Source organism: Aotus nancymaae, unplaced genomic scaffold (assembly GCF_030222135.1).
Source record: "Aotus nancymaae isolate 86718 unplaced genomic scaffold, 86718_ANA_hifiasm-v0.15.2.pri h1tg000029l, whole genome shotgun sequence".
NCBI classification, from domain to species: Eukaryota; Metazoa; Chordata; class Mammalia; order Primates; family Aotidae; genus Aotus; species Aotus nancymaae.
This window is the reverse complement of record NW_026988442.1, coordinates 43950327-43977475: the sequence shown is the minus strand read 5'-3', so window position 1 is coordinate 43977475 and position 27149 is coordinate 43950327. Positions and strand designations below refer to the sequence as shown.

Here is a 27149-nt window from a genome sequence, read left to right as displayed (position 1 = left end):
ATGATCATTCACTGTCCTGGCCTTACCACAGTTTCAGCTGCCTTTTTGTAGAAGGACATGATTATAATCCTTCAAGTGTGAGAGATGAACCCTTAAAATCTCTGCATACGACTGGCTACATAGTGTGAGGCCCAGTACAGAATGAAAGTGTGGGATCCCTTGTTCAGAAAGCACAAAATTGTGCTATTAAAAGTACAAAAATATAAAGCTTTTTCCTTCCTCCCTTAGTCTCTCTCTACTTGTCAAGGTGTTTTTGTTTTTGAGATAAGATCTCACTCTGTTGCCCAAGCTGGAGTCCTGTGGCATAACCCTGGCACACTGCAGCCTCAAACTCCTGAGCTCAAATGATCCTCTTGCTTCAGCTTCTCAAGTAGCTGGGACTACAGGTGTGTGCCACCACACCTGGCTGATTAGAGGCAGGGTCTCACTATGTTGCCCAGACTGGTCTTGAACTCCTGGCTTCAAGCAATCCTCCTGCCTTAGCCTCCCAAAGTATTGGGATTATATTTGTGAACCACCATGCTTGGCCAAGGTGTTTTTTTTGTTTGCCCTGGAATGTTGTGTTCCCTAATGGCATGGGGAGACTCTTGGGGAAAGTGCAGACCCGCACAGGTACCTGGGGCCCCACCCTCTCCCACCAGCTGCCAGGTTTCCCTTTTCTCTGGCCACTGGCTGATACACTGTATCTTGGCCAGGAGAGCAGAGAAATAGAGTCAGCCCTTTCTCCAGGCCCACTGCCCCAACCCATGGGTGATGAGTGACCTCCAAGTGCTTTGCAACCTCTATGTCCAGATCCAGGGGCATGCTAGAGGCTCAGCCCTACTAAGTTGCCCACCACGTGCACTGGGGTAGCTGCCTCCAGCCTCCCTGAAACTTGACCCCGACTCGTGGTGCTTGCATTCGACCCTCTACTGGGGGCTGAAGGCAGCAGCAGTCACTAGGAGGTGGGGAGACAGGGAGGGTGGTGGGTGCTACAAGCCAGGGGATGGAGAACTGGGCAACCACACACATATCTGGTGGAAGTGGTGGGACCGTGTATGAGCCCAGAATCCGAGCTCCTGGCACATTCTCCTTTGCCCTATTGGGCTTCATTTACAAAGCACAGATTCCATGATAAAACTATTAGGAATTTCAAGATGGTGACTGCAGGGCTTCCAACCCCAAATGTGGACCCTTCTTAATGGGAGTCCCCATGTGATGCACAAGTCACATGCCTTGACTATCTGGTTCTCCTTTGTGAAATTATTAATAGCTGATAAATTTGAACCCATATATATTCTCTAGCAGTCTTTCCTTTTGAAATAACACCCGTCTGCCTGTTGCCTGTCTCTCTCTCCTCCCCCATCCCCTAAATCTAAAGTTTTATAACATTTTATAGAAACTACTCCTATTAAAATAAGTAGAAGCCTTTGTGTTTGAGCCAGTCACACCTGGATATCTGTGTTGAAACCTTGGTTCTGCTTTGTCCTGTCATTGTGGCCTTGGGTGAGTTTCTTAACCTCCCCATGCTGCAGATAGCTCACTTGTAAAAATCTTTGAATAATCATCTCACAGGCATTCCTGAAGGTTAAATAAAATAATCATGTAAATCGTTCTGTAAATGATATGGCATCTTTTGTCCCATTGGCTCCCATATTTTGATTTGCATTTAGGATCACCTGAGGAGTTAAAATGAGAGTGTTGCATCATGTTTCTAGAGATGCTGATCATTAGTGTTGGAATGGGATCAAAACATCTACGATTATAGATCGTCAGATCCATTCAAATCAACAGAATGATTATTATGCTTTAGTGAATATTTTTGACCTGATGTTTCTTAACTGGCTATGTTGTTTCTTAACTGCTTATATTCAGAATTATCTGGGTAAATATACTTTTAACTTTTGGGGATTCTCCTACCGTATTATTTGTACATGTTTCTATGACACCAACTACCTCACTTTTCTAATCAAATCACTGCTTAAGTTATGGGAGTGAAAATAAATGTCAGGTATAAAGCCAGGTTTTATGATCCAGGGAAATAATAAAATTTACTTTTGGTATGTTAGACTACATTTTATAGTGATAGGCAGGTTTCCTATAATTTGTTTTCCCTAATTCTCTTCAATAACCTATTTCCTTTCATTTTACTTTATACTTTCCTTCTTTTCCTCCCAGTACTGGTTAAGATTAATGTTATTATAAAAGTAACTTAGGTGTTTCTAGTATATAAATGCTTATGTGAGTCACTATTATTCATTTCTTTCCCTGGAAATCTTTCAAAAAAAAGGGAGGATGATAAGAAAAGAACAATAAGAACGCCCCCCCCACACACACATAAAGTGTGTGTGTGTGCGTGTGTGTGTATACATATATATATGTGCTTGTGTACACACAGTATACACACATGCACACACATAGAAAAAAATGAAAGAAAATCTCTTACAAATGTTTTGTTTGGCAAATTAGGAGATGCATATCTCTAGATTTAAAAATATGTATAAAGACTAACTAGATTGAGCAGAAACCAAGTAGGAGGAAGTGAAAAGCATGGCGTGTTTCTGGAGGTCCCCGTGGGGATGGATGTCAGGAAAGCCAGCACAAAGGCACTTCTCAAGAGTTGGAGAGACAAAAGCCCCGCCCACTGTTTGCAACAATAGGTGCAGGAACAGGTGAGCCAGGCTGGCAGGAGTGGAGGAGGGACACATAAAGCCACACAGAGAATATATTTTCAGGAGGCCATCTCCCTCTATGGTAGCCAGACTGGAAGAGCGTCCTTCCTGCTCCCCGTACTGGAAGTAGCAGGTCAAGAAAATCCAACTAATTCAAAGATGATTAATAAAGAAGCAACTCACACAACATCAAAGACAATAAAAGAAAGTGCAGCAACTCCCTTTAACAAAATTTTCACTAGAATAATGAGGCTAAAGAGCCAAATGAAAATTGTGATTAAATATTTTACCATAAATTTTTAAAAATGAAGCAGTAACTCTGTGAAGGTGTAGATCACAAAGAAGAAATATAAAAAAGAAAGAAATAGTAGATCAACAAGAGGAGGCAGAATGTGAGCTGGTAGAGTTCAGAGAAAAGTACCAAATCCATCACAGAAAAAAAGGCAAAATTGGGAAGGAGGCAGGAAACACTAGTGACTGCAGAAAACTCAGCAAAGAATATGGAAGATAGAAAGAATAAAACTGAATTAAATGAAACAAACCAAAAAGAGCTAAAAGGTTGATATATAGGTGAAGCAGATTCAGCATCTCTGAAATAGGAATCCCTTAAGGAAAAGCAAAATAAAACAATCAATTAAAACAACTTTTGAGATATAATTCAAGAATTTTTCCTAAAATAAAGAGGTTTATTTTAATAGGTTAATAAAAAATGTAGTGAAAATGGACCCAGAAGGTTCAACAGTAAGACTTACATTATTAAAGTTGATAAGTAAAGAAATACTTCTTTCAGCAGCCAGGCAAAACATCAGGTCTCTATTTTTAGGGAAAATGTTATGTGATTGTAGGCTTTTCTATAGTAACATTTTCAATATTCCTAAGGAAAATGTGAACTAAGAATTTTATATCTAGCCAAATGGTTTTTAGACATCTTTGAATGTGAAAAAATTTAGGGATATTATCCCCTGAGTCTTTCTTGCGGAGACTCTATTAAATCATTAATTTTAGCTGACCAAGAGATTACTGGGAATGTTTGTAAGTTTTGAATATATTTAGACTGTAGTACTACAAGAGAAAGAAATCTAAGGAATGGTGACAGACAGAATGTTAATGTTCTAGGTTCCCACAGTGTAGAAATGATACAGCAATAACTGAGTAGAAGGGTAAGAAGGTAGGAGGCAGAATCAGTTCACTGATTGCATGATCTCTAAGAGTTGGGAGTCAAAGCATATCAGTTAAAGCTTGCAAATCATTAGGGGTATATGCATATTTAATAGTACAAGAGTAAATGCTAAGAAAGATAATATTATTGACTATTGTATTACTGCGTGGTGGAGGAGAAGGAAGAAAGAGGAAATAAGGCTACTTTAAATATTGCTCATATGAATTATTAGAGATGAAAAAGGAGGAGAAGTGTCATATGGATAACCACCAGAACAAAAATTACTCTCAAAGGGAAAAAAAAAAATAAACCATGTAGTAAAATGTTTTTTTAAATCATCAAAATGGAAATTAGAACATAATTAGAGAGCTATACACAAACGTATAATCATATCAATACACATAAGTGAATTTAATTCATCTAATAAACAATAATTCAGGCTTTGGTTCCTGGTATGGGTCGAATTATTTTCCTCCCCAAAATGTATACATTGAAGTCCTGACCGCTAGTACCTCAGAAGGTAACCTTATTTGGGGATAGTGTCTTTACAAAGGTAAATTATAAGTGGGATTATTACAGTGGGTCCTAATCCAATATGCCCTGTGTACTTATACAAAGGGAAAAAATGGACACAGAGACAGTCATGAGGGAAGATGCTGTGGAGAAACACAGGGAAAAGATAGCCATCTACAAGCCAAGGAGAGAGGCCTGGTGCAGATTTTTCCCTCACATCCTTCAGAAGGAGCAAACCCTTCAACACCTTCATCTGGGACTTAACAGCCTCCAGAACCATGAGACTATACCCTTCTGTTGTTTAGGGAACTTTATTACAGCAGCCATAAGAAAACAATGCAGTCACAAAAAAAGTATATGAGAGATACTTTAAGACAAAGTAGTAACAGATACTGAAAATCAGAGCATGGGTGAAGGTATTCAGGTACATATAAATAACAAAGTAGGATTTCTAAAAGCATTAAACAAAAGGAAGAATTGGCTTTTTATTGCCAGAGGATACAATTCACGATGAAAATAAGATAGTTATGAACCATGTATGTCTGTACATTAATAAAATATCAGTGTGTCTATATATTCATAAAAAGGAATTGAAGAAAAAATAGAAACACAATAGAAAGAAATTCTAATTTACCTCTGAGGCATGACAGAATCAGTGAGAAAATGTAAAATAGAATATAGAAATTCTAAGGAGCATAATTAGGAAGATCTAAGGGGGTACATTTATAATGTTGTATTCTGAATGTAGACACTGTGCTTTCAAGTACCTATTAAATACTTACAAAAATTCATGCTGTACTATGTTAAAAAAAACTATAATAAATTTTTTAAAATTAGGCGTGATTTAATACTAGAAATTAGAAAACAGAAAAATCAGAAAACAGCCTCTTGCTCGTAAAAATTTATAAATACTGTCTTATTAATTCTTCAGTAAAAATGAAATTTCAGAATATTTGGAAAATAGTGGTAAAAAGTGCACTACTTTTATGTACTATGTTATAGCAGTGGTCATTGAAAACTCATACAGATATGAAAAAAATAGGCACTTGGTTAAACATTAGAAAAAGAACAACACAGTGAATGGAGATAAGCAGAAGGAAGAAAGTAATAAAGATAAAACTAAAATGAATGAGTTAGCAAAACTATAGAATTAACAAAATCCCCAAATCCTTTATTTATTTATTTAATTTTTGTTTTACTGAAAGGCAGCTAACCCAACTGAGAAAAAAAAAGCACAAATAATAACGTTATGATCAACAGGAAAATCAAGAGAGTTTCTCAACGTTATGAGAAACAGGAAAATCAAGAGAGTGGGGCAAATGTAATAGAAAAACTTGAATAAAAAATTTATTCTAGGAAAATATAATTTACCCTGTCTGTCTTTGTCTTTGTATGTCTGTGTCTGTCTCTCTGTCCATCTCTGTGTGTGTGTGTGTGTGTGTGTGTGTGTGTGTAAAGATCAAATTAGAAGAACTAAACTGCAAAAGAGTGCCAGGCTCAGATGCTGTCACAAAAGATTTTGTTTTTCATTAACCCCAAAGCATTTATTGAACATGTAGGTGTATTTTCTTTTCTTTGCTCAGGTGATTAGCATTTTAAAGATGTGAAGGCCTAAATTCATGCCTGTAGTATAAAAAATTATATGTGCTCTGTCTTCTTGATTTTTGCAAATATTTAAGGTATGCAGTGCAGTGTTTCAGTATACTTACACGTGATGACATGATTACAATGGTCAAGTAAATCAATATGTCCATCTCACAAAAAATTCTAACATATTCGTAACAGGAGATAATTCTCTTAAACTATGTCAAAGCATAGAAAATTAAGAAAGCCATACAGTTCTCTTTTAATGTAGCAATAAGACGTTAACATCAATGCCTGACAAAGATTTCACTAAAAAACAAAAGCAAGACTAGGGACCAAATTTTATTGTTAATATTGATGAGGAAATTCTAAATAAAAAATAGCGAACTGAACCTAGTAACACATTAAAAGAATTATTTATAATTTTATATAAAAATCTATTAATATAATTCATTTTATTAGTAGATCCAATGAGAAAAATACATCACACTCCATAGATGCTGAAACCTGACATCTTTTTGATTAAAATAAATTGTCAAAGTGGGACAGGTGGTTTTTGTTACATGACAAATATATTTGTATTATAGTCCCAAACCTGGACCCTTAAGAAAATTCAAAGTATTCCCATTAAAGTCCAGAACAGGTAAGAATGCCTGTTGTAAGCACTATTATATATTGTGCCAAATTTTACACTAAACTAGAAAATAAGAGAAAGAAAATAAAGTCATAAAAATTGGAAAGCAGGTGGCAAAACTATTGCTATTGTGAAGAATTATTCATACGTTAAAGAAGTATTTATTGAGTCTTGCTATAATCTAGGTACCAGTAAGAAAAGATACTAAAAATTTATTTTGTTTATGGATGCTGCATTTCAGTTATATGTTACTATATTATTATATACCTGAAAAATAAAGGGAGTCTTGTGAAAAGCTACCACAGATGATATGAAATTTTAGTACAAAGTTAATAACCAGATATCAACAGCATATATATGTGTGTGCATGTGCATGTGTGTGTGTGTGTGTGTGTGTGCAAACAATAAGCATTAACAAATCTAAGAGGCTGGGCATGCTGACTAATCCCAGAACTTTAGGAGGCTGAGGTAGGAAGATTGTTTGAACCCAGGAATTTGAGACCAGCCCGGGCAACATGGTGAAACCTTGTCTTTACAAAAAATATGAAAAATTAGGCTTTGTAGTGCATACCTAGTTCCAGCTACGTGGGAATTTAAGGTGGGAAGATCACCTGAGCATGGGGAGATCCTGGCTGCAGTGAGCCGTGATGGGCAAGAGGGTTAGACCCTATTTCAAAAAATAAAATAAAAAAAGATGTAAGAAAGTACCTTAATCTCAGTAGAAACCTGAAAGAATAATATATCTAGGAATAAACATAGCAAGGTTTGTGCAAGACCTGGATGAGGAAAATTTTGTGTCTTCAACGACACAAAAGACAAATCGAATAAAGACATTCATTCACCCTATATTAATTTTAGAATGTGCTGTGATCTTAGTGAAAATACTAACAGGGTTCCTTGTGTGACCATTTGTTTATTTTGAAAATAGACAAGCTAATTCTAAAATTCATATAGAAAAAGTATAAAGATTTCTGAGAAAACTTACTGTATATTACTGGTACTGGCACCTGAATAAATAGACCAACGGAAGAAAGATTTGGATTTTTGATAGGGGAAAAGCTGAATAGTATATGAGTAGCCATCTGGAAACAAATAAAAGTTAGATTCATTCCTCATACTGAATACCAGTATGTATTCCAAATGTACTAAAGATTTGAATATAAAAATCAAAACCCTAAATTTATTAAAAGGAAACCTGGGAAAATCTTTTGAACATTGGGAATGAGGGAGGCTTTTCTAATTATGACTCCAAATTTAGAAACTATAACAAAAAAATTGATAAATTCAAATATCTTTTTATCAAATTTCTGGAAGTTAAAAAAAGCAAAAAACATCATAAGCAAGTTCTAAAGTGCACATGACATACTGGAAAATAGTATGCAGCTTCTGGTACAGACAAGTTTAACCACCCTAACAAATGAAGAAACCCTACAAATCAACAAGGGAAATACCAAGGGATCATGAAAAAATAGGCATTAGACATCAGTATACTGTTCATTAAAAAATGGAAATATAGGTGATTTTTGAAACACATGAAAAGATGCTTATCTCTTCAAAAGGAAATTGAAACTGAGATTCTGTGTTATGAATTAAACCAAAAAAATTGAAATGTTTGATATTATAGTCCGTCGAAGAAGCTTTGGAAAATGGGCAGTCTTGCTTGTGAGAGTATAAATTGGTAAAATCATCAGTGAGAATAACTTTCAATATCAAAATTAATTACAAATACATAGACCCCTTTGATCTACAACTTTGACTTCCAGGAACTTATCTCAGAGAGAAACGTGTAAAATGGCCCAGGTAAGGTTATTTACTGTAGCATTGTTTATAGAACAAGCTCAGAAGCCATTAAATATCCATTAATAGCAGAATGGATAAGTAAATTATGGTATATTTCTACACTTCTACAAAAGAATGAGGGTGTTCTATATATAGTGAATAGGAAATATTTCAGTATATATTGTAAGGTGAAAAACCCAAAGCCCAGAAAAATATCTGTAGTATGCAACTATTTGTGTGACAAGGGGAGATATCATAATATATATTAAAGTTTGTTTATATTTGCATAAATATTGGAAAGAAACTGATTTAATAATAAAACTGTGGTTAACAAGAAAGGAAGAATAGGGATTGAAAGACTCAGAACAAAGTTGGAAGGTGAAACTTTGGATAATCTTAAATTTTTGCCCTATATGATTTTTTTCTTTATTAATACACTTAGAAAATAGATTGAAATTAAAAATGAATTTTGTTAAGATGATGGTGTAGCCAAGATATATTGTTAGGCAATGATTTTTCTCCTTCTCGTATTTTTGATTAAGAGAGACATTCAAATGTGAGTGCAGATGGCGTCATTACTACTAAAAAAAAAAAAAAAAAAAAAAAAAAACCTCAAAGTACATGCGCAACTGAAAGTTGGCAAATAACATTTATAGGCACAAGATCAGCACATTTTGTACCCTAAGGCCATTTACTGTGTTTTGCTGGTGTGTGTCTGTTCTAGTCAGTTCTGACTGCTATAACAGATTACCATCAACTGGGTGGCCTAAACAACAAATATTTATTTCTCACAGTTCTGGAGACTGGAAGGCTAAGATCAGCATGCAAACGTGGTTGAGTTCTTGGCAAAGGTCCTCATCCTGTTTGGCATGTGACCATCTTCTCTTGTATCCACGGGGAACAGAGGTTGAAAGAGAGAGCATGCAAGCATGGGCAAGCTCTCTCATATCTCTTCTAATAACTTCTAATCTAATCTGAGAGCTCTACCCTCATGATTTCATCACCTCTCAAAGGCTCCCCTTCTAATACCATCACAATGGGGATGTGGATTTCAACATGCAAATTTTGGGGGGCACAAGCATGCAAATTTTGGGGGGCACAAGCATTCAGACCATAGCACTGACTCCTTGAGCTGCTTGAGCTGCTTTTAGAAAGGTATTTTATATATATACGTATTTCACCCCTATAACTTGAAGGCTGGTCAGTGTGCCTTCTCCTTACCCCTATTTTGGTTATTTTTCCTGATCGCTTACATTAAAGCATTAATATCAAATCAAAGAAAGATTAAATAAACATAGTTAATATTAAGCAAAGATATAATAAATAAAGGAATGGAGCTCACGTGGCTTAGTTTTGTTGTGTAGTAGGAGACCCTTATATGATTGTTGGCTAGACATTCTCTAGCACATTGAAGAGAGGGGTTAATTATTGTTAATGTTAACATTGAACATAGTGTGTTAGTTTATTTTCACACTGCTGATAAAGACATACCCGAGACTGGACAATTTACAAGAAGGGTATTTATTGGACCTACAGTTCCTCAGACTGGCAAGACCTCACAATCATGGCAGAAGGTGAAAGGCATGTTCCACATGGTGGCAGACAAGAAAAGAGAGCTTGTGCAGGGAAATTCACCTTTTTATAAAACCATCATATCTTGTGAGACTTATTCACTATCACGAGATCAGCACAGGAAAGGCCTGCCCCCGTGATTCAGTTACCTCCCCCTGGGTCCCTCCTGAAACACGTGGGAATTAAAGATGAGATTTGGGTGGAGACACAGCCAAACATATCAGATAGGAAAGAGGAAAATTAATATTGCTGAGTTTTACATACAGTTTCACATTTGGTCCTTACTGCAATATAATTTAGGTTGGTAAACAACTTTCCTTTTTTACAGATGAGGAAACTGAGGCTCAGAGGTCAGTGGAGTGAGGAAATGAACAATTGCATGTCTTTTCAGGGCTGTCTCTTGCCACTTCACCGAGTTTACTTTTTTCAAGTAATGCATAGTCTTAGTGAAAGACCTGATGTGGAATACGGTTAAAAAGGGTTGACCAAGAAAAGGAATAAAAGAGCAATGTGTGAAGAATGGGGGACAAAGGGTATGAGAATGGGAAAGAAAGATAAACCGTGTTTGGTAGAAATGGCACCTTAGGCTTAAGTGAGGCATTTTGGGATTTTTTCCATGCTTTTTGTCTGTACTACATTATTCTGATATGTGATCATTGGATATAGCATTTTCTTTTTTTCTGAGAAAGCGAGATATTTGAATGATACCTCTTTGCAAATTTACCTTCGCTGGACTCCCTTCCTTTGAAGACTGATGGGGCTGACTCAGCTAGTTGGATATTCCATTGAATCTTTGTTGCCCTTCGGGAAGCACATTGCTGATGAGGAGAAGTGCAAGCATTAGAGCAAGATTCATGTTTTTAAATGTTTCATGAGTAACTTCTTTTGTCCTAGTGGTTATTTTTGTTCATGCTGCCAGTGGAAGGCCTCAGTCCTCAGTAGTAAATATAGAAATCTCAGTAGCAGATAGTAAACAACAGGGAAAACCTCCTCTTGGATATAGACAAGGGCAGATCTGTTTAGGGGAAAATAAAAATGGATTGAAAATTATTTTTCTGGTTCCTTGCTTCATAGCATCCTGATGAAAAGAGATTGGAAGGCCTCTCCAAGCAACTGGACTGGGATGTTCGAAGCATTCAGCGCTGGTTTCGCCAAAGACGCAATCAGGAGAAGCCAAGCACGCTGACAAGGTTCTGTGAGAGCATGTAAGTTGCTATTTTCTTTTTTAAAGAAAAGACCTAATACCCATGCCAATCCTGAGGTGAAAAATAACAAATCTGTGGAGGCCCCAGCAGCCCTTAAAAAGCTGCAATTTGGTGGGAAAATAGTTCAGGAAAAACACAGGAGACAGTAGTATGTAAGAATTTGTGATTTCCACTTTGGATACAGTAAATAAAGTTCACTTCCTAATGGAGTTTCTGCAAAGTAAGCATATTATAAAAGGATCCACAGTGTTTTTTTCAATCAGCCATCTTTGAAATATAGCATTAAAAATCGTTACTTTTATAGATGCGGATAGTTTGAATTTTAATAGAGGCAACTTAAGAGGTTCTTTGCACTAATAAAAACTGAGATATTAGGATATATTATTAGAGAATTGTGACAATCTTCTATATTCCTGGAGCTTTAAGAAATGGCTATACTATATTTCTGGGTGAGTTTAGTGAAGCATGGCTTAAAGGTGGTGGTGGAATGGAAGTCTCTTCCATCTCTGAAATGTGAACTTTATATTTATATGGTGTATAGATTATATTCCAGTAAAGCTGTTAAAAATATTAAAAGATGTGCAGAGAGCTCTTCCAGCACAGTGTTATTTTGAAGTAGTGATACTTCATGCACTTACCTTTAGGAAAACCAGAGAAAGATATATTGAAACATTGAGAACATAAAAATAAAAAGAAGATCTGCCTGGAGAGTCATTACCCCATGTGGTCTGTATCTTTTGGGTGTGGCTGTTCCTATGTCTTCTGATAGTTCTTTAGTTTCTTTAGGGAGCTTTTTTTGACATCTGGTCATTTAAACAATAGCGCTTTCAGTGTAGCTCTCTTAGTGGCAGGCCCTTTCTATTTGGGGTTGAAGTTGCATTTTCAGCTTTGGCTTTCAATTATGTCAAAAAAGTATTTCAGTAACTGTATCCTTAGGGGGAAACCTAATGTTATAGGAGAAATGAATGGAAGGCACAAAAATATCATAAATTCCTAGGGCTGGGTAAATATGGAGAACATAAATAGGGTCTTTAGGAGTTTAGAATATTTATAAAGTCTGGAAGAACAACCAGGTAGATGCAATCAGCAAAGCCCTCTCAATAAATGAACTTACTGGCAGCTTATAGGAGAAGGATTTATGTATCTGGGCTCCTGGTCAAAAGCCAGAATTGCTTCCCAGCTTGGCCCTGCCATGTATTCAAAGGGCCTGGGCTCTGTCTTTGAGCCATGAGTGTAAGCAGGGGTGAATTTGGGTCTCAGCACATGTCTACATGCTGAAACTCACGTGCCATCTTTCCTTCCTCTGACTAACTTCTTCGGTAACTTGGTGCCAGCCCCTACTATGCTGAGTTTAGACCAATTTCTCTCAAATATCAGTGTGCATAAGCATCAGTCATCTGGGAATCTTGTTAAAATGCAGAATCTGGTTTACTTGGTCTGGGATGGCACGTTTTTAAGAAGTTTCCAGGTGATGTTGGTGCCGTTGGTCTCTGCAAGTACTAACACTAGACCAGTTCTGTGTCTTCTCCATGAATTCGACAGGTCATTATGTGTACACTGCAGTTAAACAAGACAGTCATAATTATAATCGATTAAAAATGCTTCTAAATGATTGCTAGTGGTATGGCAATGTGGAGGCACAATGATGGGGAGGAGGTGGTGCATAAAAGATGATTATCATTTCTTCCCTCAAGAAACTTGTAATAGTGTCATGGAAATAAGACATAATATCCGAGTATGTGTAGGTGGAAGATAGATATTAGAAAATAACCAGATATGTGTGTTGTAGGATCGGTATGGATTGTCAGTAATAAAGATGAAAGGGAAAAGATCAACCGTGGGTTGGGGTGCACGGGGGATTGCTGGGATTAGAACTGGGTCCGTGTCAGTGGCCTTTGACCTCTCTGTTGTATGTTATAGTATTGCTGAAGTTTTGTTTTGAAACTCTCTTTGTCTTTGGTTTCTGAGTTGCCACTAGATTCTCCTGCCTTTCCAAGGTGTTTTGTTTGCATCATTTATGCTGTGTTTACTCTGTGGTCTTTAACGTGTTAATGATGCTCCAGATTTAGTGTTCAATTTCATGTTTTTTCTTACTCTACCTTCCGTTCTATGTGTTAAAATCATTTCCTCTCACCAGCTTCTTCCAAAGCCACGTGTACAGTGCAGATGTTTCTTCTAAGGCATCATTCTGCCAGCTCCAACTGGCAATTCTAATTTGTTTCTACTCCTGACTTCGTTTTTCCTATTGTTTTCTATACTTCTGTTTTGTCATAGGCTGGAAACTCAAGTCAATCAGCCACTGAGTTCTATTAATTCTCTGTAAATTCACCATGATAGCCCAATATACTATCATATGTCTCCTAATTTTTTATCTTGCATACACATAGACATTTTGTTTGCTACCAACAATCCCAAATTATTTTTCTAAAATACTACTATCCCCATGTTCTAATGCTTTAAAACCTTGATGGTTTAAAGACAATATAGGATAAATATTAGGTCCCTGAGCCTGATAACTACAGTCTGTCTTTTGCTTGTTTGATGTCAGTCACCTAAATCACATCTTTCTTCTAGAGGGCTATGTTTTCACTGTCCGTGCTGTTTTCCTTCCTGCCTTGTGTGTGGTGTTCTAGGCAAGGAACTTCCTCTGCCTTACCCATTTATCACTTCTTCAAATCCCAGGCCCTCTCTGAAGTGTGGCCTGACTGTTGGGACTGGAGTGAGCATAGCTTCCCCTGCATCCTTAGAGTACTAGGAATTTAACCCTGAATCACATGCTGACTTACGTGGTCACTTAAGTTGCCCATCTGTTTATTTCAATTTCAGTTCTGTGTAGCTTGAACCCAACAGGGTCACATCTTGTTCTTTCATTCCTCTCAGTCTTTACCCCAACAGACAGACTCTGCCGAATAAATAATTTGTTATGACTATGTTAAAATTGCATTGTTTTGGAAAGAGTAGCTGATTTCATTTGCTACTTTGCCCCTATAAATGAGTGCCTAATGTATACTGACTTAGCATAAAATTTGTCTAAGAGAATTATCTGACTGTGGAAAGCTCCATAACAGTTTTAAAGACAGAAAATCAGAGGAAAGAATGGGATGGCAAAGGAGAACATTTAGAGAACACCGTGAGGGATAAAGTAGAATTACAGTGGTCTGTGTATGCACATGTGTGTGTCATAGGTTTTTTTACCTATAAAATAAGATCTAGCATAGTTGTTCTTAACCAAGGATGCATTTCACAATCACCTACTGATCTTTTCAAAATACACGTGCCCAGGCCACACCCCATGATGTCAGGATGATGACTCAGGTGGAGTCTGAACTTGTACATCATGGAAAAAAATGTCCCAAGTGCTTATGACCCACATCCTTGGTTAAGAAGAAAGACAACTGCTGCTCAGAAATACAAAAAAAAAAAAAATCAACTTAGCAAGAGAATACAGATTTGGAGCTTGTCACCTGAGGGTCAAAATCTACAATTTTTCTATTACACAAGTTTCTTTTTTTCCAAAATGTAAAATCCCTTCAGGAGAATTGTATTTCATCTTTCAGCAGTGTGGAACAGCATGATATACAAGTCAAACTGTGCTTGTAAGCATCTGCAGGCATGTCCAATTTCTGGCACACTCATTACATGCAGATGGACTGAGTAGAAGCTGTTTAGTGAGTAAAATTCTAATACATTACATGATTTTTTTTCTCTCTTGATTGGTGTCAGTCATTCACAGTTATGTCAGTTTTGATGAATATTTCTTCCAAAAGCATTTAAATTCTTATTGGCAACTGAAATAGAGAATTTCAAGAGAGAGTGAAGAACTTATAAAAATGAGATGTCATGTGAGACATTTTAGAAGCAACTTGTTCCGAACGGAAGCAGGTGCCGGTTGGAATTATGCCTTTGGAGTGGTGAAACTGTATCATCCTTCTCTGACAATTGCATCCAAGTGGTAGGTTTTTATCAATCAGGCTAATATAAAATAAATAATATATTAAAAGTATTTGCTGGATGTGACAGGAAGAGACAGAGATAAGATGTCAGAATAAATAGCATTCCTTTTTTTGGGGCCCTACCTGTGCTCAAGATTCCCCTTTTTTTTTTACAGAATTCCATTTTAGAATTGATACTGATTAAAACTATCCCCCAATGCTGTCATATTTGTATGCTTCTGTATAGTGGCAGCAGACTCATCAAAATCTGGAACCCTTTCAAAATTGTGACTTTATTTCTGCAAAGAAGCCCTGTGATTTTTCTTAGTTTGTGATTCCATTGAACTCGAGCTAATTCATCATTGAAAAATGAATGGGTTAGCCAATTCCCCTCATGCTACTAACTTGGTCACTTTGAATCTAAATAGCAGTTTTTACAGCTGTTTATAAATTATCAGTGCTGTCTTGTGACCTTCGTAGAAAATGGAGCCTAATAATTGATGACAGGGGAAAGGAAGTGAGGTTGTATAGGAAGCAAGTAGTTGAGTCTCTCATATTCCTTTATTTCAGATCAGTCTTTTGTCTGAGGAAGTAGGTTGAGGAATATGTTTAACATGTTTTCATAAACAGCCACCTATTTGCAAAAAACAAAAGCAAACAAAAAACACCCTGTGTAAACCATTTATATTCCATACTCTGGTGAGGGACAAAGTTTTGCCAGAGAGAAAATTCAATTTTGATTATTTTCTCTATCAGCTCATGAGATGAGCATCAGTTACAAAATTTACTGCTAAAATCTCTTCATGATTAATGCAATTTTTGAAGGGGGAAATAAGAAACTATTATCTTCTAGAAAAACAGCATCTTTCTTTTTTCAGTATTAGGATACGTGATCAGCAGTGTGTAGATGCTGATTATAAGTCTGGGAAACAGTCATAAAATTGGAGAACTCTTTCTAGTTCTTGAAAAGTACAGGGTTGAGCTGTTTTGTCTCTATTATGATGATAGTAGTGGTTATTTTCCATTAATACAAAACAGTCCCTGGTTTGGAGAGCAACTTCTGTCATCCAGAGTACATTGTTATAGTCCTAGTTATTGCTCAGTGAATGTCTTGTTGTGCAAGATTATTACCTTAAACAGTTTTAGATCTGTGGGTTGTATTCAGGTCAGTTTTAGCTTTGGGACAGAGGTCAGCAAACTTTTCCTATAAATGGCCAGAAAAATAAATATTTTAGATCATATGGACTTTGTTGCAATTACAACTCTGCTAAAGCATAAAAGCAGTCAGAGATGATGCAAATGTGTGTGGCTGTGTTCCAGTAAAAGTGTATTTATGGTTACTAAAATTTGAATATGTCATTTTCATGTGTCATAAAGTATTATTCTTTAAAAACACATTACAAAAAATAAAAGCTATTCTTAACCCATGGGCCAGACAAAAACAGATGGCAGGGTGGATTTGGCCTTCTAGCCATAGTTTGCAGAACCCTGCTTTAGCGTTATAATACTATTTGTGGTTCTTTCAGAGTTTCAAGGAAGAGAATGTAGTCTCCTAGTGCTAGGCACAGTCATCCATTTCTCAGAGTTTTGCCATTTAATAGAAAAACTGGAATAGTTCTGTAATTGGCATTCCTATCTCCAGTATTCCTAGGATATGGTGCCTTGATGATGTGCAGTTTCATTTAGCCTAGCCAGGCACTCTTCAAAGCTATTAGTATCCTTAAGGTAGCATTGCTTTCATTACAGAAATTCTGAAGATTGATGAACTGGACTATGGACAGTGCTCTTTTGCCTCAAAAATATCTTTGAAACCTTGCCCCCTTTTTCTATTCTAGACCTACCATCTGTGGCCGGTGAACTCAGGTTTTTCATTTAGAGCAAGCCTCACACATTCCTTGATGGCATATGGCTAGGCCTCTACTGCATGTATGCTGGCTAATTAAGGAAAACAGATTTTTGCTAAAAATATAAGACAGGGCATACCTTGGTCAGGCTGGCTGCACATTAGCTACTGCTGTGCTCTGCCAACATTTGACTAGTCAGTTTTTCTTTAAGGCCTAAATTTCTAAAGGCTTTTAAAAATAATATTTTTCCAATAATTTTGTCCAATATGGAATTGGATGGTGACAAGACAGAATGTAGAGGAATAACTGAATTTATTAAGGCCTCATATTATTATGTAACCATGTCTGTTATTCTTTGAACCTATATACTATTTTTTGTTGTTGTTTAATCTATTTTAAAAGTTATTTGTTTTTGATTTAGAGTAGAATTGTGCAAATCCTTATAATTGATTTTGATTGTAGAGGATTGATAAAAGTCTACATAATGTTCATACAGAATTGTGGGGGGAAAGACTTCAAAGCCTACCATCTAGAAATAAATCCTTTATCATTTACTGTTTATACAGTGTCGTATCTTATACATGTGCCCACACCAATACTTACAGTCATTCTATCTGTACTTGGTACCTGTCCTTCTTGAAATGCTAATAGAACCTGCCTCATCAGGGTACCTGAAGATGGCTGTAGAAAGGTTGTTTTATGCTTCATCTCTAGGATCTGTAAGTAATTGACCTGTGGGCAATTGTACAGTCACTTGTGCTGTCTTGTGACAGATGCGTTCCTAAAAATGACCATACCATGCAAAATTGCACAACAAAACAAAATAACATAGGATTTGTGAGAAGAATGGGTTAGGGACACAGCACTCGAAAACTTCATCAGTGACACATTGAAAATAAGCTAGGAACTTAACAAAAACAGGAGTGGTTTTATATACATTAAATGGTTAAGAAATACATAACTACTATAATAAATATGGCACTTTACCTTGAAATAGACCTGAAGTTTGTCTATTTCAAACAAATAGACAAACTTGTAGTGGGTGTTGCTGCGTTAGTCAGCTCAGGCTGTCTTAACAAAATACCACAGACTGGATGGCCTAATAGAAATGTATTTTCTCATAGTTCTGGAGGCTGAAAGTCCCAGGTGTCATAGGTTTGGTTTCTCCGGGGGCCTCTCCCTGGCCTTTCCACTGTGTGTGCACATCCCTGGTGTTTCTGCCTCTATAAGAATAAGGACACCAGTCATACTGGAATAGAGTCCTACGCTTATGACCTAATTTAACCTGAATTACCTTATTAAAGGCCTCATCTCCCAAGACATCACATTGGGAAGTAGGGCTTCAACAGATGAATTCTGGGGCACAGAGTTCAGTCCATAATAATTTCAGAAGGGTGGCAGTGAGTTACTGTGAAGTGCTGGAAGGAAGAAGAGCTGAAACCAGAGGGAAACCTGCAATACCAGATGGGTGTGGCTCATAACTGGTATGACTGAGGTAGCTTGGACATATTTGAAGAGAGAGAGAGAGAGTGTGAGAGAGTATGTGTGTGTGTGTTTGCATGCACGCGCACAAGTGTATATATCCTCCTAGGCCACTAAAGTCAGCCTGGTGCAGTTTTCTATGTTCACCTAGTGTTTCTGGCAGACAAAATCAGATATAAGCAAATATGAAATCTGTGTCAGGCTCACATTGGAAGACATTCACACTTTCACCACAAGCCTGGTGGCAGGACTGATGGGTCAGTATGGTGGTGAAGGCAGTAGGCTGTGGAGCCAGGGAGTCTGCATTTGAGTCTTCTCTTTAATAGAAACTTCTGGGGTATTTGGGAGGGTTGCTGGCCATCCTAAGCTTCAGTGTCTTTATTTGTAAAATGGGCACATTAATAGTGTCTGCCTCATAAGGTTGTTGTGAAGACTAGACGAATTAATATGTATATTAAGTGTTTAGAAAGGTGTCTTGCACATGGTATGGGGGTCGTGAGTGTCAGCTGCCTGAATGTCGTCAGTTGTGTCATTACTCAAGTTTGGGTACCAGGAGCAGCAGCAAACCGCTCTTAGTCTGTCACAGGAATGGCCTTGGCCACATGGCTTCCTCAGAGCCACAGGCACGCTACCTAGGAGAGGTGGCTCTGATGTCAGTCATTTTGAGGAGAAGAGATCCAAGAAGATGCAAGGAGAGCAGACTCTCAATTTAGGATGAAGCTCTTTGATTCTGTGGAACCCCAAGGAGGCAGAATCCATGTGGATTCACAGGACTGTCAACTCGGGCATTACTCACACACAAGAAAAAGATGAAAAACCACCCTGAGTTCAGAGCCTCGGCACCTTTGGCTTGCGGCTGTGTAGCGATGTGACAGAAGTGGATGAGGAAAGGTGTCCTACTTCAGTGGGGAATGATGCCCACTGTGCCTCTAGAAGCCAGGGCTTTTGAAGCACCACCTGAGAAATGTCAGAACACACAGTGAATGTCTTTGAACTTCAGAGATTTTAAATTTACCCGGGTGATTCTGAAGAGGACACAGCTTGCCTCTACCAGGAGGGAAGGAGGAACAAAGCCTGGTCCTCTGTGGTGCTGGCTTTAGTAAAGCTACCCTTGCTGGGGCCCGGACAGTCTGATCAGCCTTAGGAGGTCAGTGTGACTTCTGGGTACGGGAGTTTGCTCTTAAATGTAATATTTATTGGTTACCTCCTGTGTGCAGGAGAAGTACAGGAGGCAACTGATCTTGAACAAATTTGAGAGTGGGAGTCAAATCTACCTGGTTCATGGTCTGGCTCAATGGCTCGAGCTGTGTTACCCCTAGCAAGTATTTAACATTGCCAAGCCCCAGACTTTTCTTCTGTGAAAGAAAAATAATAGCTCCTATTTATAAGGTCATTTTGGGATTAAATGTTAAATGAGGGGGTGTCTGTCTAGTGTGCATCTCTCATCGCTTGGTTTCCTTTCAACTGTGGTTGCAAAGTTAAGTAAGCAACAATTTCTGACCTTGCAGAACTCACAGGGACAATTGAGTCTGTGCATTGGTAAAGTTGTTTAATATCTTGCACAGGGAGCCGTAAATTGTAATACTCAAGCCAAGTGGTTCCCTTCTAAGGCCCCTTCCTTATGGCTGCAGTTATGGGTTATTCTGGACCTTGTATCTTACTTTGCCATCAAGAGAATTATATTTTAGGCTGGGCACAGTGGCTCATGCCTATAATCCCAGCACTTTGGGAGGCTGAGGCAGGTGGATCACCTGAGGTCAGGAGTTCGAGACCAGCCTGACCAACATGGTGAAACCCCGTCTCTACTAAAAATACAAAAATTAGCTGGGCGTGGTGATGCATACCTATAATCTCAGCTACTTGGGAGGCTGAGGCAGAGAATCACTTCAACTTGGGAGGGGGAGGTTGCAGTGAGCCAAGATCGCTCCACTGTACACCGGCCTGGATGACAGAGCAAGACTTCATCTCAAAAAAAAAAAAAAAGAGAATTATGTTTTAGATTGTTGACAAAGAAGCACTCTGTTGCTTCCTCTTGGGAATCCAGCTTGGCTTGCCGTTTCTTGCTTTCCTTCTCTTTCATCCTTCCTTCCTCCCTCCTTTGCAGTCACTTCCCATTGTCATAGGAGTAGGTGCCTTCTGCTTGGAGCCAGAGTGTCTGATTTCCTCCTGGCTGTTCACCCTGCGGTTACTAGCTCATGGTAACCACATCCTGGCAAGGATTCAAAGAATCTTTAAGCATTACTAATTTGTCTGTTTGTCCTAAAAGTTGGCACGTTGCACATGGCTCCTGCTATTTGAATATAGCACCTAGGAATGTAAGGGGTGAAGAAGTTTGTGCATAAGATGGTGGTGGGGGGGTGGATGGGCATCTGGACTAAGTAACAGGGTATCAAGCCACTTCTCAAATTGGAATGATTTGAGCAGATTCCAAATGACTACTGGAAGTAGGTTTGTGAAGTTTATTTGTAGGCCTTCCCACATCTAAATTCATAATACACCCTCCACATAATAGGAAACTTAATTAAAAGCAATTGAAGCCAACTACTTTTGATCTATTTGATTTTTAAATTTTTTCTAGGTACTTAATGGGTAAATGTATTTATGGGGTACATCAGATATTTTGACATAGGCATGCAACTTGTAATAATCACATCACAGAGTAATGAGGTATCTATTACCTCAAGCATTTATCCTTTGTGTTACAAACACTCCAGTTATACTCTTTTAATTATTTTAAATGTACAATTCAGTTATTGTTGATTGCAAGGTGAGCTGCTGGCAAATTACTGTATATTTGGGCGCTATTTCTTATCTTGCTTATTTACAGGCTCCTAACTGGGCAAGGGAGGCTGTTTATTGCTCTTAGGGTTCAACTATGTAGAAAAGCTAGAGATGCTGTTCCATGGAGGGTATATTGTGAGTGAGACAATGTTGCAGGATTAAACACATGGTGCACCGTGACACACAGGCCAAGGTTAACAGCAGAATTGGCGTTAAAAGCTCAAGTGTTGGCCATATTCCGTAATTCTGCAAAGTTCTCTAACTCCTGTACTGTCTTTAGCCACAGTTGTAATGAAATTGCACATTTTCAGCTTACATATTAGTATATAATAGGTTTTCTTGCAGATGTAGTGGGCACTAATGCTGGCAGGAGACTTAGACCCTGAGAAGAGAGGGGAAAGAGGTATTTATTGAGGTATCTATACAGTTGAGATGTTGTGATGGAGCCTTTACATTTAAACAACAACCCTTTGTTATATGTTAGTTATTAGATGCTCTTCTCACCCACGAAAAAAGAGAAGTAAAGAGAGGTGGAGTACCTGACCCAATACCGCACAGCTACTAAGCAGCAGAGCTGGGATTTGTACCCAACTGAAGCACAATGTTAGAGAAGCTCAGTAATATTATATTATGTTACTGCATACAGAGCAAACGTGGAAAGGGTGCAGTTTGGTCTTTTATTTGCACATGACGGCCTCTTTGCTCTTTCCTTTACACCTCTAGCTTATGAAGGGCTGGAGTTAAATTTGTTGCTTTCTCCTTGCCACTCATATAGCACTTTTAGTTTTTCTCTTCTAGAGCACTTGGAGACTTGCCGTGTTCACTATTTGCATCTGTCTCTGCTGTTTGGCAGTCAATACCTTGAGTTCTGGGACTGTGTCTTATTCATCTTCTCATTCCCACCACTCGGGACAATGTCTGGTGCTTTGTAAGACCCCCAAAACTGTCCAGTGAATGAGTCAATTAACTGGACTTCAGGGGTTGGAGTGAATCTCTAGGGACAAGCGGCCTGACTTTGATTCAAGAAACCTTGAGTTTCTTCTTTCAAATCGTCCTAGGGAAGACTGAGAAGGGGAAGGGGGAGGCAGGAAAGGCTTCCTGGAGGAAGTGCTAAATTTTCAAGGATGGTTAAATAGACCAAATGGAGAAAAAGAAAAAGAGTGACTGGGACACCAAAATCTCACAGATCACCACCAAAGAATGTACACCTGTACCCCAATAACCTATGGGGGAAAAAGGACAAAATCACTGTTCTCTGGTGTCAGAGTTTAAAGGGGAATCAGGCACAATAATTTAGCAGGCAGCAACAGGAGCATCTAGCTCTTCCTGAGGACAGGGCAGAGTCATCATATTGCAAATGAGTACGAGTATTTGTTGGGTAGGAAACCAGATTTGAGATGAACAAATCCAAGAATTGGTCAGTGTAGAGAGCTTCTTGTGAATACATTTTACGGTAGATTTGGGGGACAGAATTACTATTGAAGTATATAGGCTAAGTGGGTTGTATATCACAATTTATATTACTTTTATTTTTCAAAGGAACCGTATTTACCCAGTAATACCCATGGAATAACAAGTGACCAACCTGTAATAGGATTCTGCTAGACGTTCCAACCTTGGCACATATACTTACTTAAGCCTTGCAGTGTTTATTACTGTTTGAGGTGCTGGGAGTCATTGAGATTGGAAATGCCTTATTTAGGACTTTTGGTGCTCCTTATCAGCAGAACCGAACTTTCGGGCAGATCTGTCATGGAACTTCTTTCAGTTCTCCTCTCCTTCTCTGTGGGTGGCTGGGAGGGGGCAGGAGTAGGTGAGGGGTTGGAGCAGGCCTAAATAGTGGGAGTGGTTTTGGCTTGTATCAGGTCCGACCAAGTGATCTGAAGCCTGGGATACTGTTTGCAGAAAAATGGAAAACTGAGTGAGAAATTCTAAGTATATGAGGAATCTAGGACATGTAGTATTTTCTGAGAAGGTAGGAGGGGATTAAACCTGCACTAGTTGATAGTGCTAGTAGTACTAGTTGATAGTCCCAAATAGATCTCGAGAAGTAGCCAAATGCAGAATTTCTTCTCACGTTGTCCTTTAGATGTACTTTTCAGTGGACACTCGTGTTTCCCTTCCATTATTCATTGAGATAGTATTGCTCTACTGTTTTTCCTCCCGTTTCAATCAGGGAAATGTGTCCAACTTGAACTGATTTTAGTTCTTACCAATTCTAGTTCTGAAGTAAGACTTGAACCTATGTGCATCATTTCCATTTAATTGATTAAAAAAGTATTGTCTTATCTGGAATTGTGAAGTGTTTACATGAATCCTGGCTAAACCTTTGGTGTATTAAAACCTAAAAGCTTTTCTGACTCTGTGACTTTAAGTTGTTCTGTTTCTTTCCAATACTTATGTGGTTCAATAAGCATATACTATCTGCTGGGTTTTTTTTAAGCCTATACTATCTGCTGGGTTCTGTATTTGCTGCTAGATGGAAAAACAGGACCTCTTCCCTTGATAGATAAATGGTAATATCTCTTTATTTTATTATCATCCTTAGGATGAACAAACAATCCTTCATTTCCTTATCCATAAAACAAGGCAGTAACTTTAAGAACCTGATAAAGTTGTTATTTATGTAATGATTAAATAAAATGATTCATATAAAGTACCTAGGGTATTGCCAAACACATAGTCAGAGCTCAAGAAAAGTAATTATTTTTGATCAATTCAATTAGTTTTAAAGGCTGCCAAAATGAATTGAATTCACATACCTAATCAAATAATACCATTCTAAACTTGCTTAATACTCTTGGGTATACATTAGTGCCAGGCCTTTTATCTGGGCTTTGTTTCTATTAAATCCCCAAATGTTTGAAGGTGTAATTATTTGGCAGATTTTATATGATTATTTTTGTTGGAGGAGCTAAAGCTCATAGTTTTATTTTCTTCTTCTTTCTTTAAAGAAAAGCTTCTTGGACGTTGAGGTGAGAACATGATTTTCTGGCTTTCTGACTTTTAAAGTGGCATGTAATTTGAAACCTTGGTTTCTTACTTGTCTAAACAGTAGGGTGAGGTCCTTGTGGTAGAACTGGGAGGTTTCTATCTTAGGCCAAGAGGACAGCTCTGACTGCCAGCTCTACCTGCCTGTCTCTACCACTGGGCAACTTCCTCAGCCTTGATTTATTGAAACTTAACCTGAGTCAAAAGAGTACCTTGAATTTAAAATGGGCCCATTATAGTTGTTCAAAATACATAGAACACTGGTGCCCTATGTATTAGTCCATTTTCACACTGCTATAAAGATAATACCAGACACTGGGTAATTTAAAAAGGAAGGAGGTGGTTTAATTGACTTATAGTTTTGCATGGTTGGGAAGGCCTTAGGAAACTTACAATCATGGCAGAAGGCAAGGGGAAGTGAGGCAGGCACATCTTACATGGTGGCAGGGGAGAGCGAGAGTGAGTAAGTACCACTTCCTCACTCTCTTTAAAACTATCTCCTCTCATGGGAACTCACTCACTATCAGGAAACTGCCCCTGTGATCCAGTCATCTCCCACCAGGCCCCTCTCTCAACACGTGGGGATTATATTTCAAGATGAGATTTCAGTGAGGACACAGAGCCAAACCATATCACCTTGCAGGCACATCATAAATGTTAGCTGTTGTACTAATGATAGCGCTGTAGCGGTACTGTGATCATAAATGTTAGCTGTTGTACTAATGATAGCACTGTAGCGGCACTGTGATCACAAATGTTACCTGTTGTACTAATGATAGCACTGTAGCGGTACTGTGATCATAAATGTTAGCTGTTGTACTAATGATAGCGCTGTAGCGGCACTGTGATCATAAATGTTAGCTGTCGTAGTAATGATAGCGCTGTAGCGGCACTGTGATCACAAATGTTAACTGTCGTAGTAATGATAGCGCTGTAGCGGCACTGTGATCACATGTTAACTATTGTAGTAATGATAGCGCTGTAGCGGCACTGTGATCACAAATGTTAACTGTCGTAGTAATGATAGCGCTGTAGCGGCACTGTGATCACAAATGTTAGCTGTTGTAGTAATGATAGCGCTGTAGCGGCACTGTGATCACAAATGTTAGCTGTTGTAGTAATGATAGCGCTGTAGCGGCACTGTGATCATAAATGTTAGCTGTCGTAGTAATGATAGCGCTGTAGCGGCACTGTGATCACAAATGTTAACTATTGTAGTAATGATAGCGCTGTAGCGGCACTGTGATCACAAATGTTAACTATTGTAGTAATGATAGCGCTGTAGCGGCACTGTGATCACAAATGTTAGCTGTCGTAGTAATGATAGCGCTGTAGCGGCACTGTGATCACAAATGTTAGCTGTTGTACTAATGATAGCGCTGTAGCGGCACTGTGATCACAAATGTTAGCTGTTGTAGTAATGATAGCGCTGTAGCGGCACTGTGATCATAAATGTTAGCTGTTGTAGTAATGATAGCGCTGTAGCGGCACTGTGATCACAAATGTTAACTATTGTAGTAATGATAGCGCTGTAGCGGCACTGTGATCACAAATGTTAGCTGTCGTAGTAATGATAGCGCTGTAGCGGCACTGTGATCACAAATGTTAGCTGTCGTAGTAATGATAGCGCTGTAGCGGCACTGTGATCACAAATGTTAGCTGTTGTAGTAATGATAGCGCTGTAGCGGCACTGTGATCATAAATGTTAGCTGTTGTAGTAATGATAGCGCTGTAGCGGCACTGTGATCACAAATGTTAACTATTGTAGTAATGATAGCGCTGTAGCGGCACTGTGATCACAAATGTTAGCTGTCGTAGTAATGATAGCGCTGTAGCGGCACTGTGATCATAAATGTTAGCTGTCGTAGTAATGATAGCGCTGTAGCGGCACTGTGATCATAAATGTTAGCTGTCGTAGTAATGATAGCGCTGTAGTGGCACTGTGATCACAAATGTTAGCTATTGTAGTAATGATAGCGCTGTAGCAGCACTGTGATCACAAATATTAGCTATTGTACTAATGATAGCGCTGTAGCGGCACTGTGATCACAAATGTTAGCTGTTGTAGTAATGATAGCGCTGTAGCGGCACTGCGATCATAAATGTTAGCTGTTGTAGTAATGATAGCGCTGTAGCGGCACTGTGATTGCCCCCGAAGCAAAGAAGGGCCTCTTTGTGTCGACTCCCTTCTTGAACATGTTTTTATTCTTTTCCTAAGAATTTCATGAGAATTTATAACAATCCATTTCTCTCTGGCTTGTGCTGTTAGGTAGGATGCCATGCTTCTTCCCACCCCTTGGCCTTTGCTCGTTTTGCCACCAGCCCCAGCCTAGGATGCCCTTCCCCTACTGTGACAAATACTTACTCTTACATCAAGATTCAGTTCACCTGAGTTTCCATTTAGGAAACTGTGGATATTTACTGGGTGACAACTTTATGCCACGAACAGTACTTATTGTCTAGTGAAGAGCGGACCTGGAAGTATGTCATAAGCTATATGGCCTCTTCTGCTCCATGGAGGAGGCTACCTACCCCCATTCTCTTTTTCCCAAGCAGAGGTGATGGTCCCCTCATTTGTGTGCTCCTTTAATAGTAATGGCAACAGCCCATTGCTCTTACTTAATATTTTTTTTATCTGTAGACTGTAAATTCCTTCATGACAAGGAGCCAGTCTCACCCTTTTTTGAGTACCCAGCAGTTAGGACTGATTTGCAGTGCCTTTGCTTCATTTACTGCCAAAATACATTTTGAGAGCCTACTGTATGCCAAGTGGTCTTATAAGTTATTGGGATATAGTTTACATTTCACTGGGGGAGGAGACAGTAGACAAATTCTCCCAGTTATCTTCCCTTAGATTTCTTTTATATTTATATTTCTTTCCAGATACAGTCCAATCAAAATTTATACACTAAATATCTCTTAAATCTTTCTTTTTAATTTTTTTATTTTGAAATAATGTTTTAATTTTGAAAACCGATTGATAGAGAAGTTTCAAGAATAGTACAAAGAAATCCTGTATAAA

The 27149-nt window shown here is 38.3% G+C and overlaps 1 protein-coding gene and 1 long non-coding RNA gene across 3 annotated transcripts in view; both read left to right on the top strand.

The window, feature by feature from the left end:
- CERS6 (ceramide synthase 6) overlaps positions 1-27149 on the top strand; it is a 328855-nt gene that overhangs the window by 100303 nt on the left and 201403 nt on the right. For both annotated transcript variants that reach the window (XM_012440541.2, XM_012440540.2), the window contains exon 3: positions 10967-11097. In XM_012440541.2, the coding sequence (XP_012295964.1) occupies positions 10967-11097 (131 nt within the window). The remainder of the gene's footprint in view (positions 1-10966; positions 11098-27149) is intronic.
- Positions 1581-5101, top strand: LOC110568630 (uncharacterized). Its single transcript, XR_002478870.2, has 2 exons — positions 1581-3567; positions 3820-5101. It is a non-coding gene; the product is annotated as an uncharacterized LOC110568630 (long non-coding RNA).